The sequence below is a fragment of the Hyaena hyaena genome, unplaced genomic scaffold (assembly GCF_003009895.1).
Source record: "Hyaena hyaena isolate Hyena2069 unplaced genomic scaffold, ASM300989v1 scaffold_523, whole genome shotgun sequence".
NCBI lineage: Eukaryota > Metazoa > Chordata > Mammalia > Carnivora > Hyaenidae > Hyaena > Hyaena hyaena.
The window spans coordinates 699,209-716,915 of NW_024081150.1; the positions used below are offsets into that span (position 1 = coordinate 699,209).

At 36.8% G+C, this 17,707-nt stretch overlaps 1 protein-coding gene across 2 annotated transcripts in view; it reads left to right on the forward strand.

Annotated features, from left to right (window-relative positions):
* The window catches only part of MBD2 (methyl-CpG binding domain protein 2), a 65,607-nt gene that overhangs the window by 22,533 nt on the left and 25,367 nt on the right, over positions 1 to 17,707 (forward strand). For both annotated transcript variants that reach the window (XM_039255246.1, XM_039255245.1), the window contains exon 3: positions 11,018 to 11,155. In XM_039255246.1, coding sequence (XP_039111177.1) covers positions 11,018 to 11,155 — 138 coding nt within the window. The remainder of the gene's footprint in view (positions 1 to 11,017; positions 11,156 to 17,707) is intronic.

A 17,707-nucleotide genomic window follows, 5' to 3' on the forward strand; every position in this document is an offset into this window, starting at 1 on the left:
ATGTATCCTGCTATTTTAAAAGTTTAAAATTTTTGATTTATTATTATTTGATGGGCAATTTGTATACAGGGTGACAGGATAGTCAGTAAAAAAGCCTCCTTCTCCTCCACCTCTCGTGTGCAGTCCTCTTCCTGAGAGGACACTACTGGTTTTGTGTGTGTGTCCTTCCAGAGCTTCTGTGCATTTACAAACGTGTATGTACAGTATATGTGTGTTTTTACCCCTCTCCCCATAAAAACGATTAGACTACTTTTCTGGAGATTGAATGAGAGGTAGAGGAGAGAGAAAAATATTCAGAAGAGAATGCATGACCAAAGAACATTATCATCATTGTTCTTTTTCCTTTGGTGGATAGAAGAGGCCAAGAGAGAACCAACGGAGTCAGGCAGGTGTCCAGTCTGAGAGTCCATGCTTCAGGCCTCCAGGAACCTTTGAACTAAGTGCAGTATATTCTGTTATGCATTTTTGCGAGGAGAGAGTCTATCAAGTTCTAAAGGAAAATGTAGCCAATAAAGCTAATAACCACTGTTTTAGAAGCAGGAGAGGAAGCAGGGCCTTGGCAAAAGATATGAGGGACCAGCTCACTTGCTGTATCTCAAGTTAGACCTTTGTTGAACAGATTGGGGATTTTCAGTTATTGAAATTGGTACCTTTGTGGACTGAATTATGTCCTCAATCCCCCCGTGGTAGGATCATTCTGATTACCAGCTCCTGATAGAGCATACTGTGTAGTAAGAACTGCCTCTTGGATTCTTTCTAGAGTCTTTCTATCCACACTGAAAACAGAGACCTCATTCTTGCCACCAATATTCCTGACCTTATAGAGAAAGTGACTAAAATCTTTTCCAAAGATGCTGGTGTCCTCTTTGTCAATGTATTAAACGCTTGTTGAATGGAGTGTCTTCTGGTATCTCGCTAGTGAGAGTGGAGAGGGGAAGTGAGCAGCTCACAGGTGATAAATGAGCATTTCTAGACCTTGAAGTCCTTAAGGGATTACTGGCATCTCCTTTAAGTGTGGGCCACCGTTGGGTCTAGTTTCTGTTAATTTGAAATGAAATGGATAAAAGTGGAAGTGGGGAGCAAGTAGTTCTAGTAGCCTGTTGATAAATGATGATGGCATAGACACGTGGTAGTAAAGAGAAGTAGACAGTTTCTAGATCTGTTTTTAATGTAAAGTTTACAGGATTTGCCAATTATTTGGTATGGAAGATGACAGAAAGAGAAGACTCAAGTGTGAGACCTCAGTTTTTAGATGAGTTTTTAGAGTGGATTGGGTTACCATTCACTGAGATCACCTTAGGAAAAAATTATATGGGTCAATAAAATAAATTTTGAACATGCAGTTTGAGGTGCTTATTAAACATCCAAATGGAGATGGATGTTGGTATGTCACATATGCAGTTGGTATGTCAAATTGTGAGGTCTCACCTTGGAAAGTCATTAGCATTTAGGTAGTATTCCAGGTAATGGGACTAAAAGAGATTACCAAGACACAAAGATCCAGAACCAAGCTCTGAGCAAAGCCAGTAACTAGAACTTGGTTAGAGCAGAAGGAATCAGCAAAGTGGGTTGAGAAAGAATGGCTAGTAAGATAGGAGAGACATGGGAGAGGAGAATGTTTCAAAAAGAAGAGTGAGTGGTCAGTTATACTGATGTCGCTGAAGATTGAGTGGAGGGAAACTGAGAAGTTTCCATTGAACTTGGCAACATGAAGGTAAATTAATAACCTTGATTTTCAGTGGCAACAGAAGCCAGATTGGATGGACTTAAAAGTGAGTGAGAGATAAAATGGGCAGATCTTTAAGTAATTTTTTTTGGGTCGAGAATCACTAGATGGTAGATGAAAGAGATGCTGATTTGGTTAAACTCCCAACTGAAAGACTTTGAAAAGCTTAAGAATAGGGTCTGAAGCACAAGTGGAAAAACCACAGAGGTCAGGCAGTGGTGATGCGGTGGTGGTGGTGATGATGATGATGGAGGACCATGAAACCTGTACTGGGTGGGGAGGAATATGAGAGGGGTTAAGGAACAATGAGAAAACAAGACAGTCAGTGGGTAGGGGATATTGATGGGGTAAAAGAAAGCAGAGGGCAGTTCTGAGAAAGGAAGCTACAAGGATAGGAAGTAGGAATTGGGAGACTTGGGTGCTTGATTGAGATACTGGAGATGGTGTAGTTACTAGTGTTGATAAGCCTGTGGTTATAATATTAGGGGAGTGAGATTGGGCAGCGGAATAGGTCAAAGGACTCAGGATATTGGGGAGTTACCCACATGGGTATTGAGGTCTCCCAGAATGAGGACAAGAGTTGGGATGGAGAAGACTGAAATGGAAACTAGTCTAGTGAATGAAGGAGAAAGGGAGGCAGGATAGTATAGCCAGATCTATGAGCTTCAAAGGAACTGGTGTTTTTGAAAGATCAACAATGGAGAAATTATTTGAGAAAAATGGGGGAAAAGAAATGCACCTCTTGGCCCTTGGATATGTAGTAGAGGGAAGAGGTCGGAAGGGTGGGAAGAGAGGGAGGGAAAGAGAAAAGCTTCATTTGAGAGGACTTGAAGCCATCAAAGGATGATCAGGTCACTGAGTGCAGGGACTGGAGAAAACATTTGGAGAAAATATTGAGGATATAGGAAAGCCTGGTCCATCATTCAAGAGTGTATGGTGTGAAGATTGGGTGTGGGATGGATCAAAAAAGTTTGAAAGCCACTGAACAGTGGGGTAGATGAGTGGCTGTACAGAATATTACAGGGATGAGTGGTGGGTGATAATGTATGATCTGAGAGACTTGACTCTTTGGTGACTACTGAGGAATGATATGTGGTGGTATTAATTTGGGTAATTGTTAGAGCAGAGTACACAGTTGAAATGTGGTCCGGACTGAGGGCTGACTTTGTGACTCAGAGGAAGACACTGGCCACATCCCACATAGAAGCATAACTTAAATGGTAATAGATGGAAGCTTAGTCGACTGAGCCACCCAGGCACCCCAGGTGACTTTATTCTTTGAAAAATAATTTGAGATGGACATTGTAGACAGCAATGAATTATAGTCTTTTCCACCTGTTTGGCACCTGTGAGTTTTAAGCAGAAAATGAAACTATTGAAGGGTAAGGTCTGCATAACCTAAGATTTTACATGTAGTAGACATTTTATGCATCCATTTATTCCACAGAAAACTTTTAGCACGTTATATGCTTCGGCATTATCGCAGACTCTGAAAATATGGTAAAGGAAGTTTTTGTGCTCATGGAGCTTTAACTCTATTGGTATGACAGACTAATACAGTTTAAATGTCACATGCCGTACTGTGAATTAAGTAAGAGTGCATGAGACTGGGTGGCTGTTCAGGCTTAGCAGTCAGGGAAGTTTTCTCCAAGGGGATTATTTTTCAGATGAGACCCGAATGATGAGCGTGAGCTATACAAAAACCACAAGGAAAAGCATACCATGTAAAGGGAATAGCCAGTGCAAAATCCCGAAGGCAGGATACCTTTAGCCTTTGAGGCGAGTGGGCCACAGTGGCTCGAGTTGAGGGAGAGGAAGACGGGTTCTAGGTGAGGTCAAGGCAGTGGACCACCTAGTCACGGCTTGTCAAGCTGGCATCAGGGATGGTAGGGGTGCTATCTTCAGACTGCAGGTAGGGGGGCAACAGGATTGCTGTGGCTGCTGTGTGGAAAATGTAGAGGTGCGGCAGTGGCAGTCGGGGCCCCCTGCTCATTCAGGCAGGAAGGGCGGTGACATGGACAGTGCTTGTGTAATGAGTGAATAAAGGAGGAAAGGATCAGAGCAAAGGGCCCTTTAGTCCTAGAACTATTTTGTATTCTCGTGTCCAAAGCACTTCTCATTTTCTCATTGCAGGAACATCCTTAAATAAAAGATACCTATTTATTATTTGCTAATAAATAATCTTTAGCTAATAAATGAAGACAAGTTATCAGCTAACAACATTGTTCCATTCTTTTGGCTAATTTGAGCAGATACAATTGATCCTTGAACACAGGTTGAACTGTACAGGTCCACATATATGCAGACTTTTCTTTGATAAATACAGTGCAGTACTGTACATATATTATCCTTTCCTTATGATTTTCTTAATATTTTCTTTTCTCTAGCCTACTTTGGTGTAAGAATACAGTATACAGTACATACAACATGAAGATATGTATTAATCAACTGTTTATGTTATCCGTAAGGCTTCTGGTCACAGTAGGCTATAAGTAGTAAAGTTTTGGGGGAGTCAGAATTATATGTGGATTTTTGACGGTGTGGCAGTTAGGTGCCCCTAATCCCCACATTGTTCAAGGGTCATCTGTATTTAGATATTGATTGGATAAGAATTTCTATGGAGCAAAAAGTGAACAGAAGAACTTTACATGTTAGCAAATAGGCTTGCTGAGGAGAATATCCTCTTCACTATGATAATTAGGTTTATATTGTAAGTTAATGCTTCAAATCTATCCAAGAATGATAGTTAGAACCTTTTGAGAGGGCTGGGCTTGGCTTTCATGCTAATAGCGAGGGTAGATTTGGAGTCATAGTAGCCCTGCTATGGCTTTGGCAAGATTTTTTTTGAATATCCAGGGTTTTTTTGTTGTTGTTGTTGTCGGCAATTGAGGTCTGTTTCACTGAGTTTTATATGTCCCGAAGAGTTCTCTGACATTGTAGACTATAAGTCAGCAAGAGAACGAAGCCCTACAGAAAATGATTTATGTGACTATCTCCACAATTCTCCCAAGGATGTGTACACAGCTAGTGCCAACCGAGATGTAAAGGAGATTCCACACGGTAGATGCACTAGTTTAAGTAGAGCTGCTTTTCAGTATTTGGTTGAAACTCATTTCCATCTTTTGCTGTAAGTCCTTTAATGACATCATATTAACTAAAGCTGCAAGAAGTTATTTTTCACGTAGAACTCCTCGAAACTTGTTTTGTTTTCAGTGATGAATTTCACCCCTCCCCACCTCTTCAGTTAACTACAAGTGTAAGTCCCTTGTAGTGAGCTCAAAATGTAGTCCGTCTACTCTTTTTTTGTGGTGAATTCTATGGTGTGTGAATCATATCCCAGTTAAAAAAAAAATCAGATTGTAAAGCGCTTTGCATTATTGGCTTTTGATTTTGTGGAAAGGCATTAACTATAGGCTACTGTACATATTCTGGAACAAATCTGAAATTATTTTTTTGATGATAATCTTGGTTTAATCTAAAGATACCACTCAAGCTCTCCTCTTTGTGAACCAGGGGATGGCTTTTCTCCTGAAAAAACTTAATAGGTTTAAATTCCTAGATTTCAGTAGCATGCTCAAAAACACGTTAATGCTGATAATAGAAAGAGCAGCTATTTACTCAGAATTTACATGCCAACCTGACCATAAAATATACACCTATTTTTCTTGACTTCTCTAGAACGTAAGCTCTGAGGCAGGGATTTTTGTGTTTTGATGACGACTGTATACCCAACATACAATCAGTGCCTGGGACATGGTGGCACTCAGTATTTGTTCAGTGACTGAATGACAGCTGCGTTAGGCAGCAGCATTATACATGCATTATCTTGTGTGATCTTTGTAATAATCTTAGGAATGTTATTGTTGTTATCATCATTTACAGATGAGGAAAGTGATCCCCAAAAAACAAAGTCTTTGCTTCTCAAATTGGGGCCTGAATATCCCTTGGGGGTATGTACTACATGGAAAGCCATCGAATTAAAATGGTGATTGAATGATGCTTGGAAGTATCAGTTTTGTTTGAGCATTTTGAGTAGGTAGAGCGACATTTTTTTACATTAAAACAAACATGGCTAATTTCTAAAAATGGAAAATTTGCAAGAATTTTAAAGATGAAATGAGTCCTTTTGGTTCTAGAATATGTCTAGAATGTGGCCATAGAATATGTACAATTCTGAAATGTTTTCCAGTTTTATTTCAAAGCGAGGCTGGGAAAAGTGGTATTTAGAGTATGTAATTTAAGTTCCTGCTGTTTAAACTTTGCTATATAAAGACTTCCATAGTGTACACAACATGCATGGTTTTAAAGGAGTGTTTCTATATTCTTAATTTCTAGAAGTATACTCTTTCCTGCAATTGGTCTGAGCATGCTCCGAGATGGAGATACAAACTCTTTTTTTCCCCAGTTCCCCGTTTGTAGTCCCTCTTCTCCCGTTTTATAGATGAGTGTACTTTTTACTAGCCTGCTGTATTACCGTGGTGCGAAATGTTTGATCTTCAGTAAAGGAATAATTTGAAATACTGGTGTTGATGCCGAGAAGATGAATTACTTGGTAACAGTCAAGACCTTCTGCCAGTTAAGTTCTTTTTCTAAAATTTACAGAGCACTTCAGTAGACTTCGATTATTAAAAATTTTTGGTGGTTCACTGTGATATTTTGACATGTAACTCAAAAGAAGTTCAAAGAATTGACTGACAATAAAACTCATTCTATTTACTCATTTATGCAAATAGGGTTTCTTGCTGTTACATCTACAAAAAATGAAGGATAGGAATGGAATTGGTACTAACCTTTGGGCTTATTCTAGCATACATCCCAGCCCATGAGGTTATTAAAAATTTTTTTTAACGTTTACTTATCTTTGAGAGGCAGAGAGAGCATGAGGAGGGGAGGGGCAGAGAAAGAGCAAGACACTGAATCTGAAGCAGGCTTCAGGCTCTTAGCTGCCAGCGCAGAGCCCAATGCAGGGCTCGAACCCACAAACCATGAGATCATGACCTGAGCTGAAGTCAGACACTTAACCAACTGAGCCACCCAGATGCCCTGAGGTTATTTTTAAATAAAAAATTATCTTTCTTAATACATCTAATTTTTATCTCATTCATTAACATGTAACTTATTATTTAGGGGTAGTTATATACTAGTAATGTAGTAAAGCAAAAGACCTTTTTAAATCACTACTTTATGGTCACAAAAAGTTAAAAAAAATAATCTCATGACATGTGATCAACTAAAGGTTTTCAGGTTTAAAAGAGGAATAACTTTGGAAATGGAATTATTAGTTCAAAGAGAAAAAGGAGTAAAACCAAATGTGTAATTATTGAAAAGTTCATGTATAAGTGGTTGATGGTGGGTATATTTAGATTGTTAGATACATTTTAAAGTGATGGGATTATTAAAATGTCAGTACTTAAAATGTGTAGTTAAGTGCATTCTTTGCAATTATTTACATTACAGTTTGAAATAGTCTTGATGTCAGCTTTGAAATGTAGATGAGATATTTTCAAAAATTTTTAACTGGTAGGAATGCAAAACTTTGAAAATCACTGGTTTATGACACATGCTCTTCCTCCACCTCTTTAATTATCCTCTTTTCTAGCCTCAGGTTAGACCTGTCGACAGGCTACATGGTAATTAGACCACACAGGTGTTTAGTCCCTTTAAGAATCACCTTCATCAAGTTTCCTTTAAATTTTATATTCTTGGCTTTTATGGAAGGTCACTGATAAAGAAAAAGTGTTTGGAATTTGCTTAGTTTTGTTGTGATGCTACTGTTTCTAATTTTTTCCTAGATTTAATACTAGGACAGCTTTGTTTCCCTTATTAATTGCTATACTTCGTTCTCTCTATATAATTTAATGTTTTTCTTTTCACCCAGGATCCTAAGAATTTCAGATCCACTTTTGATGCTTAGCTCTAGTATTGGTCACTATTAATCTTTTCTTTTCTTTTTTTTTTTAAATGTTTTATTTCTAGGAGAGAGAGAGAGACAGCGTGAGCAGGGAAGGGTCAGAGAGAGAGGGAGTCACAGACTGAAACAGGCTCCAGGCTCTGAGCTGGCTGGCAGCACAGAGCCCGACGTGGGGCTCGAACACACGAACCGCGAGATCATGACCTAAGCGAAAGTCGGACGCTTAACTGACTAAGCCACCCAGGCGCCCCACTATTAATCTTTTCAAAGGAAATTTGTTTTCTCCCTGTCGCTGATTTTCTGTTTTTAAAAATTAATTTTTATTGTGTGTTCTTTCTGAATGTACAGAGATCCTTTTCAGAGGTATTTATTGGAAAGGGATAAAGTAAAAAAAGTTTTTAAGTTTTAAAAAGATTTGTTTCTGTATTCCAGCACCTCAGAGGAAAGAATAGTCTCAAAAATTATTTGAGTACTTCCAGCCTAATGTACACATTATTATAAAATACATTAAATTTTGATTTGAGGACTAACCTGTATACTGAGAAGATTAATCAAGGTTGGAAACTCTTCTTTCTAATACTAGAATGTGTGTTTGCAAGTTTACTTTTGTGATGTAAGAAACTTCTGCTTTACTTTTCCTTATGCTGAAAGGGAAAGAATACAACTATAAGAATAGCCTTAATCTTGTCCCATTAAAAAAGTGTTTGCTTGGGGCAGGCACCTGGGTGACCAGTCTGTTAAGTGTCAGACTCTTGATTTCGGCTTATGTCTTGATCCCAGGGTCCTGGGATTGAGCTTCCTGTCGTGCTGAGGTGCTGAGCGTTGAGCATGGAGCTTGTTTAGGGTTCCCTCCCTCCCTTCATCCCTTTCTCTCTCTCTCCCTCCCTCTCCCCCCTTCTCTCTCCCTTTTTCTCCCTTCCTCTCCCTCCCCGTCTTCCCTTATCCCCAGCTTATGCTGTCTCTCTCTCAAAAACAGTGTTTGCTTTATAATTCTTAAATTTATGGCAGATTGGTAGTTATTTAGCAGGATTCAGACACACAACTGGGCATAAACAGTGACTCTCTGGCACTCTTCAGGTGAGAATGGTAATAAAGTTTACTATTTTTGTAACAGTTTCTGAGAAAACCAGTTAGTCCAGTTTTTCAGATTACATGTTACTGTTTTGGAATACAAAATTAATTGGTGAAAAATTCTGTCTTCTGAGCTTTCAAGCCAGATAAAAGGAGAAAACATAATAAAAACCAAAATAAGATCAAGAGAAAAGTAACACAGGATTCTCTTGAATAATTTCTTACTCCCACTGAGGAATACACTGTCTTGTCAGTCAGTGGGAATTGTGTATTTTGAATATTTTTAGCTAGCCTTTTCTTCTAATTTTTATTTATTATACCAAAAACATAATGAAAAAAATAACCTTACCATTGTAGAACCAGTTGTTTTATGTTTCATTAATAGTCTATGCGGATTCAGGATTCATTTAGAAATAGTCACTGCTGTCTCTTGAATCCTTTGTAACAATGAGAATCTTTAAGAGGCACTACTGTGCGTACAAACAATTGCAATGTATTTCTGTGTCCATTGATGCCGTCTTGTTCTAATACCGGCCGAGTATCATTCTTTATTAAAGAATGAAAACATCAAAAACCAAACAACGTATTGTTTAATGATCTATACGAATTATAACTAGTGGCAAGAAAAGTTCTCTGTAAGCTTCTAGAGGATAAAATATTGACTACTTTATAGTTTGAGTGGCTTCACCTAGGGCCTCAGAATGCTCTAGATGTCATAAATCAGAGATGTCCAAACCTGTGCATCTCAGAATTACTAGGAGAGCTTTTAAAACTGTACGTTCCTAGGCTTCACACTTTTAAAGTAGGCATCCTAAGTGGTAATTTTGCAGCCTATCCGTCAAATTTTCTCCTTTTAAATCAGAGTTTTTGAAAATATATCTATAAGGATAAGAAAGCTAAATACCTAAGAGATAGTCTTATTTAAGATGAGTATGTCTCAGGGTGCCTGGCTCTCTCAGTTGGAAGAGCAGGCGACTCTTCATCTTAGGGTTGTGGGTTAGAGCCCCATGTTGAGGGTAGGGATTGCTAAAAAAAGTGAGTGAATGAATGAATGAAAGACTATATCTCCTAAAGGTAAGCACATACATTGGGAGAAAATTGAATGAGATAAAGGAATGACAAGCATGGGTAGTACATACGAGAAGGGGGGGAGGGAAGGTGGGTGGAGAAGGTGGTGATGGAGACATATTTACTAATGGATCCAAATAATACTGTAATTGTCAGTTTAATTTATTTTGATGCTTACCTTTCTAGGCATTGATAACATTCCTTAAGCAGGGGTCACAAACTCAACACTTATAGGGGACAGACAGGTAATGCAATATGAGTTGTTGAGGAATTTTGCTAAAGGAAAACCTTGACACCTCTTGTGAACAGCTATTACTAATTAATTATGGCCTCTTGTGGCCAAATTAAATCTGGTATTTCTAGATATTTGAGTTTTAAAGAGAAGTAGATTCTGGATTTCATGTGATATCTCCATATTTGTAGATGTTGGCTCATTTATTAGACACTAAAAACTGAAACAAAATACATTTATGGGTCAAACTTCATCCTGCAACCAATTTGCAATCTTTATTTTAGAGTAGTAGCATCAACATCATCTGAGACCTTAATAGAAATGCAAATTCCTAGGGACCACCTAAGTTCTCCACTGAATCAGACTCTAGGAGTGAAGCCCAGGAATGTGTGGTTCTGATGTGTGCTGAAGTTTGAGAACCAGTGTTTTGGAGTCTGGAAGTTGATAACAGTTTTTATCTGGTGACATTTGTAAAGACAGAATTTCATTGACTATCCTGTAGGTTTATCAAGTATATTTCCACATCAGAAATATCAGGTATGTTTTCAGGTACAGATGACCTTATATATTTATTTTTTTTTTGCGAGAATCAGAACATATGATTAAATCACATTTTGTTCTTTTTTTTTTTTCTCCTCTCCTTCCTTGCCCTTGCATTCCACATGGTTAGAACCTGGCAAATGAACTTAAAAGGAATTCTGTGCCACATTTTCACTTCACTAAAAACACATCTTAGGTTTTATTTACTGATTGATTGAAAGTAGAGGGATGGGTTAAGAGTAGAGGGATGGGCTATATAGGTGAGGGGGATTAAGGAGTACCCTTGTGACAGAGCACCAGGTGTATGGAATTGTTGAATTGCTAATTTTATATCTGAAACTAATATTACACTGTATGTTAACTAACTGGAATTTAAATAAAAACTTAAAATAATGGATAATGAATTAATAATTCATCAAATTATATTTATATGTAACATTTATTAATGAAAACATGCTTATATCCACAGGGTAAACCAGACTTGAATACAACATTGCCAATTAGACAAACTGCATCAATTTTCAAACAACCAGTAACCAAAGTCACAAATCATCCTAGTAATAAAGTGAAATCAGACCCACAACGAATGAATGAGCAGCCACGTCAGGTAAGGATCTACTTGGTTCTCCAATCTTCTTTGTCAGATAAGTCTGGTATTTTTACCAGACATAGTTCAAGTATGGTTAAAATGGAAGATATTTGGAAAGAAAATTGTTTTATGTTCCTAGGCTATTACATGAATGCTGGAGAATAACAATATTGAGGTAAAATATTTTAACAAAGTTAATTACAAATGAATCTAAATTAATATTATGGACTGCATTTTTGTGCTTTTGTGTGGTAATGTATATCATATTTGCTTTTGCTAATCTTAGTTTTTTGAGAGATTATCTTTCCAGGGATAATATTTCCTACGAGGCTGAAGCATGCAGTTTGTGTTGCTTAGTTTAAAAATATTTTAGATTTTATGGAAATTACTTTTTGTTCTGATTTCTTATTATATGACAGCCGTCCCTCCCCTTTTGAAAATCAATTAAATAAACTTTGTCAATATGGTATATTGTCCTGTGACTTCCATTTTTGCAGAAATTCAATTTATATTTCTCTCTCTTTATTGCTTCAAACTGTATTGCACCAGAATCTGTTCTTAGGAAAAAAGTATTATCTGAAAGGCCTCCCTGCTGCTTAATAATGCCATAGAGCCAGGGGAGGGAGACTTGACAAAATGCTTACCTTTCCATGTAATCTTGCTTATTCATTCCCTAATTGTGGTCAGAAAGTTTAGGTACTTCGGAAATTTTTAGTAGCATTTGGGGTGAGGGAGTGGAGGGAGAAACATCTGTGCATATTTTTTCTCTCCTTTCTCTGCCTCCTCCCACTTACAGATTAGAAATGCTGAGTTACCTACGACGATTATCTTTTGCTCTCATATTCCCCGTTTAGATGCCTCACTCCACATTTTCATTTGAATTTTGTTTTTCACTAGTCCCTCAAGTGTCTCATCTCCAGACTTCATAAAGGATTGGGCCAAAACTTTCAGACAGTTGCTCTAGAAGAAACTACATAAAGAAATTCAGTTCCCACATCCTCTGTAGTGTTTTTTCCTCTTCAGGTGAGCCAGGAAAACAGAAGATATTTGGAGCCACATTGGATCAGCATCTTGCTATAGATGTCTCAAGATTTGAAGTTCTAAACTTGCTTTACTGTTGGTCCCCAAGAGATTCAACAGGGGCCATGTAAGTGTATCACATCCAATATAAAAGATGCGTACCTGCATGTGCCTTTAGGCTCTTGTCACCACCTAGGTTTTCTTTGGGCCATTCAGCTTTCTGTGCCAGGCTTTCCCCTTCTGTTTTACTACTGCACCCAGTGATAGTCACCAAACCGCCGGTAGTTTTAGTATATTCATTACAGCAAGGAAGGAATTCTGCCATTCTGAACTTTGCCCACCTTGATAAAGCCATTCCCCAGTTGTATTCTTTCTTAGATACTGTCTAAAGTCTTGAACATCTTGTCCTTTGGCTTTTTGGTGATTTTTAAATCATTTCCTTGTAAAGATTTTTATCGATTGAAATTTTTCAAAGTATATGAGTGGGTAAGACAGTTTGCTTCAAAAAGCCCGAAAGATAAAGAAAGTGGAAAAACCAATAATAATAGTTTCATTCTGGAAATTTGAGTTGCCTTATTAAGATTAGGTAGTAGATGAATTTTATCCTCATCTTTTCTTTGCCAAGTCATTCTCAGTACAGTCACCAAACCCAAATATTTTAAAGACCAATTGACTAGCAAATTATGATGATTTAAACAGTAATTGTTTTCTGTACCTAAGTTCAGTTACAGATTTTAACAACTGTAGTAATTGTATTTACTGGGTGTTTACCTGGCTGTAGGGACACTGGTAATGGTGATTTTTTAAAGCTGAAATAATAAGGTTAGTGGTTAGTTGTTCCTTATTCACTGAGACGTTGAATAGTTTTACATTTTCCTTCTTTTATTAAAGTTTATGAGATTGCTGTCAAATGAAAAGAATATATCAAAAAAGTTGAATCCCACCTCCTCTTCCCCCACTCCGCCACATCTTATATCATTTTTAACCCAGATCTTTTGAGGATATTATCTTCCTTTTAGCTTGCATAGATGGGAAGTGTTAAAATTATTTAGGAGGTTACTTCCTCAGCAGTTTGAACTGTTTTTCACTTTATCCTTGCGTCACCTGATGGTTTTTGCTGGGTGTTTTGATTATACCAAGACATTAGTTGTCTTTTCCCTGCTTACGCATCAACGTAAGAATTGAAGGAGTATTTGACTGCTGTCTCCCTAATAGGATTTCAAAATAAAGGATGGGGGATTAGGCAACTATAGGAAAATAGAGACAACTTTTATATTAATGTTTGAGAAATCATAATCTGTCATTCTGTTTCAGTTTAAACTCAGGCTTTTTAGTAAAGGAAATATGTTGATTTAACTTATATTTTGATGTACATATGTCAGATATCTGCTAATCAACTACTACTGTTGAGGAAGTAGCTGGAAAATAAAACACATGAGTAAAAATAATTCTTCCACTGTGCTTTCACACTGCCTTGTTGAATTAGAACAGCATATGAATTGCCAGATACTCCATTATTTTGATCATCCAGTAAATAAACTAGACAGAGTGGTTTCTGTTTTTGAGGTAGATATGAATGTTTTTATTCCTTAACCATGTCACAGTCTTCATAAAATATTCAAGCTAGTGAGTTTGTAATTCTTAGAGATCTAGGACTGGGATTGAATTTTTGGATCTTAACTAGGTTCTACCTTGGATAGTTTGAAGTGATTAGCTTAGATGTGATGCAATCATAGAAATGAATAATTCTGTCTTATATAATAAACATCCTATGTCTGGATCTTTGTGTGGCTGTCTGATTTGATTTCTGTAAAATATATGAATTATAAATTTGTAATGTACCGATTCCTTGAAAATGCCTTAGCTTTAAAATTGCAAATTAGGGTATGTAAGCAAAAGTACATTAAACGGAATTCATCAGTGATATTTGTCTGTAATTAAAACCTAGTTATTATAGGGTAGACATTTATATATATACTATCAGCATATTTGATAAGTGCTTGTCTTTCCCTTAAATAGAACTATTGCAAATAGTAAAATCATTGAAATGTTCTTGTTTAGTCAGGTATATAAAATATTCAAAAATCTTTTTAATCTGACATAATTATGATTTTGCTGTTAAGGCTGTCTTTCCTAGCTGTCACCTCTCAGTTAATGAAGAACTCACATTTCTGTTTCTTTGTCATTTCTTTGATCCTGTCATCTTTGATATTTTCTGGTGTCTCACTTTTTCTTTTATCCTCAACTCAACGAAACTTCATTTTTGAGCCATTACTTTTTCTTTTTAATTATTACATTTTAGGGTGCTCATAGGCTGGAGGTGTTTTTGATAGTCTTTGAATATTAATTACATTTCCTACAGAATATTCACTTTTTTTACCAAAAAATAAATATTTAAGAATTAGTGAGGAAGTGGATTTGAATGTTCTATTTGATCTTAGATTTTTCCTTTTATTTGTTAATTCTTCTTTCAAAGAGGAAATTTTCCTTTACTCCCTTTTAAAAGTCAGCCTTTTTTTTTTTTTTTTTTAGAATGGTTTTCTTCCCAGCTTTATTGAGATATAATTGACACACAACATTGTCTAAGCTTAAGGTCTACAGTGTGATGATGATTTGATACACATATACATTGCAAAAGGATAACCACAGTAAGGTTAGTTAACACATCTGTCACTTCACATAATTACCATTTTCTGTTGCTGTGTTGTGGTGGTGGTGAGAACATTTAAGATCTCTCTTAGCAACTTTCAAGAATACAGTACAATATTGTTAACTGTGGTCACCGTGCTGTACATTAGGTCCCGAGAACTTACTCATCTTATAACTGGAAGTTTATGCCCTGTGACCAACACTGCCCCATCCACCCCCACCCCTGGCCACCACCAATCTACTCTTTGTTTCTATGAGTTCAGCATTTTTGATTCCACAATAAGTAAGATCATATATGTCTTCCTGACTTATTTTAGTCAGCATAATGCCCTTGAGATTCATCCATGTTGTCACAAATGGCAGGATTTCCTTCTTTTTCATGGCTGATAATATATCTTTATCCATTCTTCTATTGATGGACACTTAGATTGTTTCATGTCTTGGCTATTATGAATAATATTGCAGTGAACATGGGGGTGCAGATATCTCTTCAAGAGAGTGGCTATATACTAAAGCGGGATTGCTGTAACAAATGGGAGTTATTTTTAATTTTTTGAGAAATCTTCACTGTTTTCCATAGTAGCTGCACCAGTTTACATTCCCAAAAGTGTACAAGCGTTCCCTTCCCTCCACATCCTTGCTGGCATTTAATCTCTTGTCTTTTTGATAATAACCAAGAATGAATATTTTAAAATATGTTAGAACAAACTTTCAAGTTGAAGTTAAAATTTAAAAGCATGCACACTTTAAAGACATTGTGTATGAAAAGTTTGTGAATATTTCAGTATTCAGTTATTATAACCCAGGAAAGTATTCTTCATTCTAGGCATTCTAAGAGCATTTACTTTTTCCTAACCTTGGAAGGTTATTTCTAGTATAGTCTTGTTTTAGTGTTTTAGAAACTAGTTTTGTTCAGTGATTGGGAAATAGAGAAGCTAAAGCACAGAGTTCCATGGAGGATATTATATTCCTTTTATCTAGACAGAAAAATCAGCTTCCTTGGCAGAGGAAATGGATGACGTGTTGTCCTGAAATACTTAAAAAAGCATTATTCTGGGTGATGAGGGGGAGATGGCCATGTACAAAGGGTCAGATAAATAGTACAGACACGCTGTAGGTGTTCCAGAAGGGTGATTTTACTGTGGCGAGGGTGGTTGGGGAAATAAATCTTTAGGAAAGATACAGGACGTATGCTGGATGTCGCAGATTGAGTGGGATTTAGAAGAGCAGGTAGGAGGGCGAGGACCCTCCAATTAGGGAGAGTAGTGTTAGCAAAGCTGTTGTAGTGGAAACTGACAAGGAATGGAAAGACAAGTTGTTTGGAGATCAGAGTTTTCCTGGGAAGTACTAGGAGCTCAGAATGCTGTAACAGGTTTCCTTAGGCGTCAGTCTTTACGAGTTTCAAAAATGTTATCATTTGCAATATTTATAAGAGAAAGAGATTTGGGATAGAAAATAAAAGAAAAAGTGCTCATCATTCCTTTTTTATAATTCACCTACAACAATTAGCATTTTTATACTTTTTTAATCTTTTAATGTGTCTTTTGATGACATAATGATCATAGTGTATACTTAATATGTATACATACCATTATATTATATATGTGTTAGCCATGTTTTATATAGTTTATGTGCTGTAATTTTATAATTATATTATTCCAACAACGGTGTATTATGCTAGCATATGATTTACTTATTTCCATATTGTTATTTCTATTTTTCACTATTACAGGTAGTATTCCAGTGAGTATTTTGATATACATAAGATCTTTCCTATATCTTACATTGTTTCATCAGAGTAGATTCCCAGAAATACAATTAGTTGAATGTTTATGACTTTTGACACATACTGGCAAGTTGATTGCCAGAAGGTTGCACCAATTTAAAAGTCTGTGGACAAGTTAAGTGCATTCCAGCTTTAGCTTTTTTCATTGTCACTGCATATTATCAGTGCTTTTTCTTGTTGGTTGCTCGGTATATAAAAATGGTATTTCATTTTAAATTTGCATTTATCTGAATACTTGTAAAGTTGAACAAACTAAAGCATTTGTGTTTAACTTTGCAAACAAAAAAATGTGTAGAGGATTTTGAACAAGGGAGTAGCTTTTTATTACCCCTCTGAACTGAATGTGAGCATTATCTCCCTGTGGCCTAAAGCTAATGCCAATATCTGTGCTCCCCAGATGCATCCCCCCTACCCTCAGACATCTCACACAGTGGATTATGTCACCTGTGTATGTTTCACTGTCATCTTCTCTCACTAACCTGGCTTCTTCCCAAAAGCTTTTAAATATACACAGATCTTTCCCATTTTAAAAAGGTATCCATTTTACTCTGTCCCCCTTTTGGGATTTGTTTTCTCTCCTTTCCTTTTACAGTACAACTTCTTGGAATTGTGTCTATTTAATATCTACCTTACCTCTCAGTTTTGATATCTGTAACACCTCTTTTGTTCCCACTGCCACGTGGATGTCTCTCATCGAGACTGCTGATGATCCCTGTTAAATTGGATGGACAACTTTCCACCCTTCAGTCGCAGGACTTAATCTCCTCAGCCTTAGGCACTGTGACTGCCCTGCCTTCTGAAATACTCTTTAATACTATAATGCTGGGTTTTCCTCCCTTTTGTTTTTTCTCATTCCCCTTCTTAGGTTTCTTTTTCTCTTCCCATCTTTTAAAATTGTGGGGCTTCCCAGGGAATACTGTACATTCTTCTCTGTATGTAAAGCCTGTGCAGATGATTTCATTCATTCTCATGGCTTCCATTGTCATTTATATGTTAATGACTTCCAAATCTATGTCTTCATCCTGAGCTTCAGTTGTTTGTATCTATTCATCTATGAACAGTATTTGCTTGCAAGTCTTACCAGCACTTGTAATTCATTTTACAGTCTCCTCCGT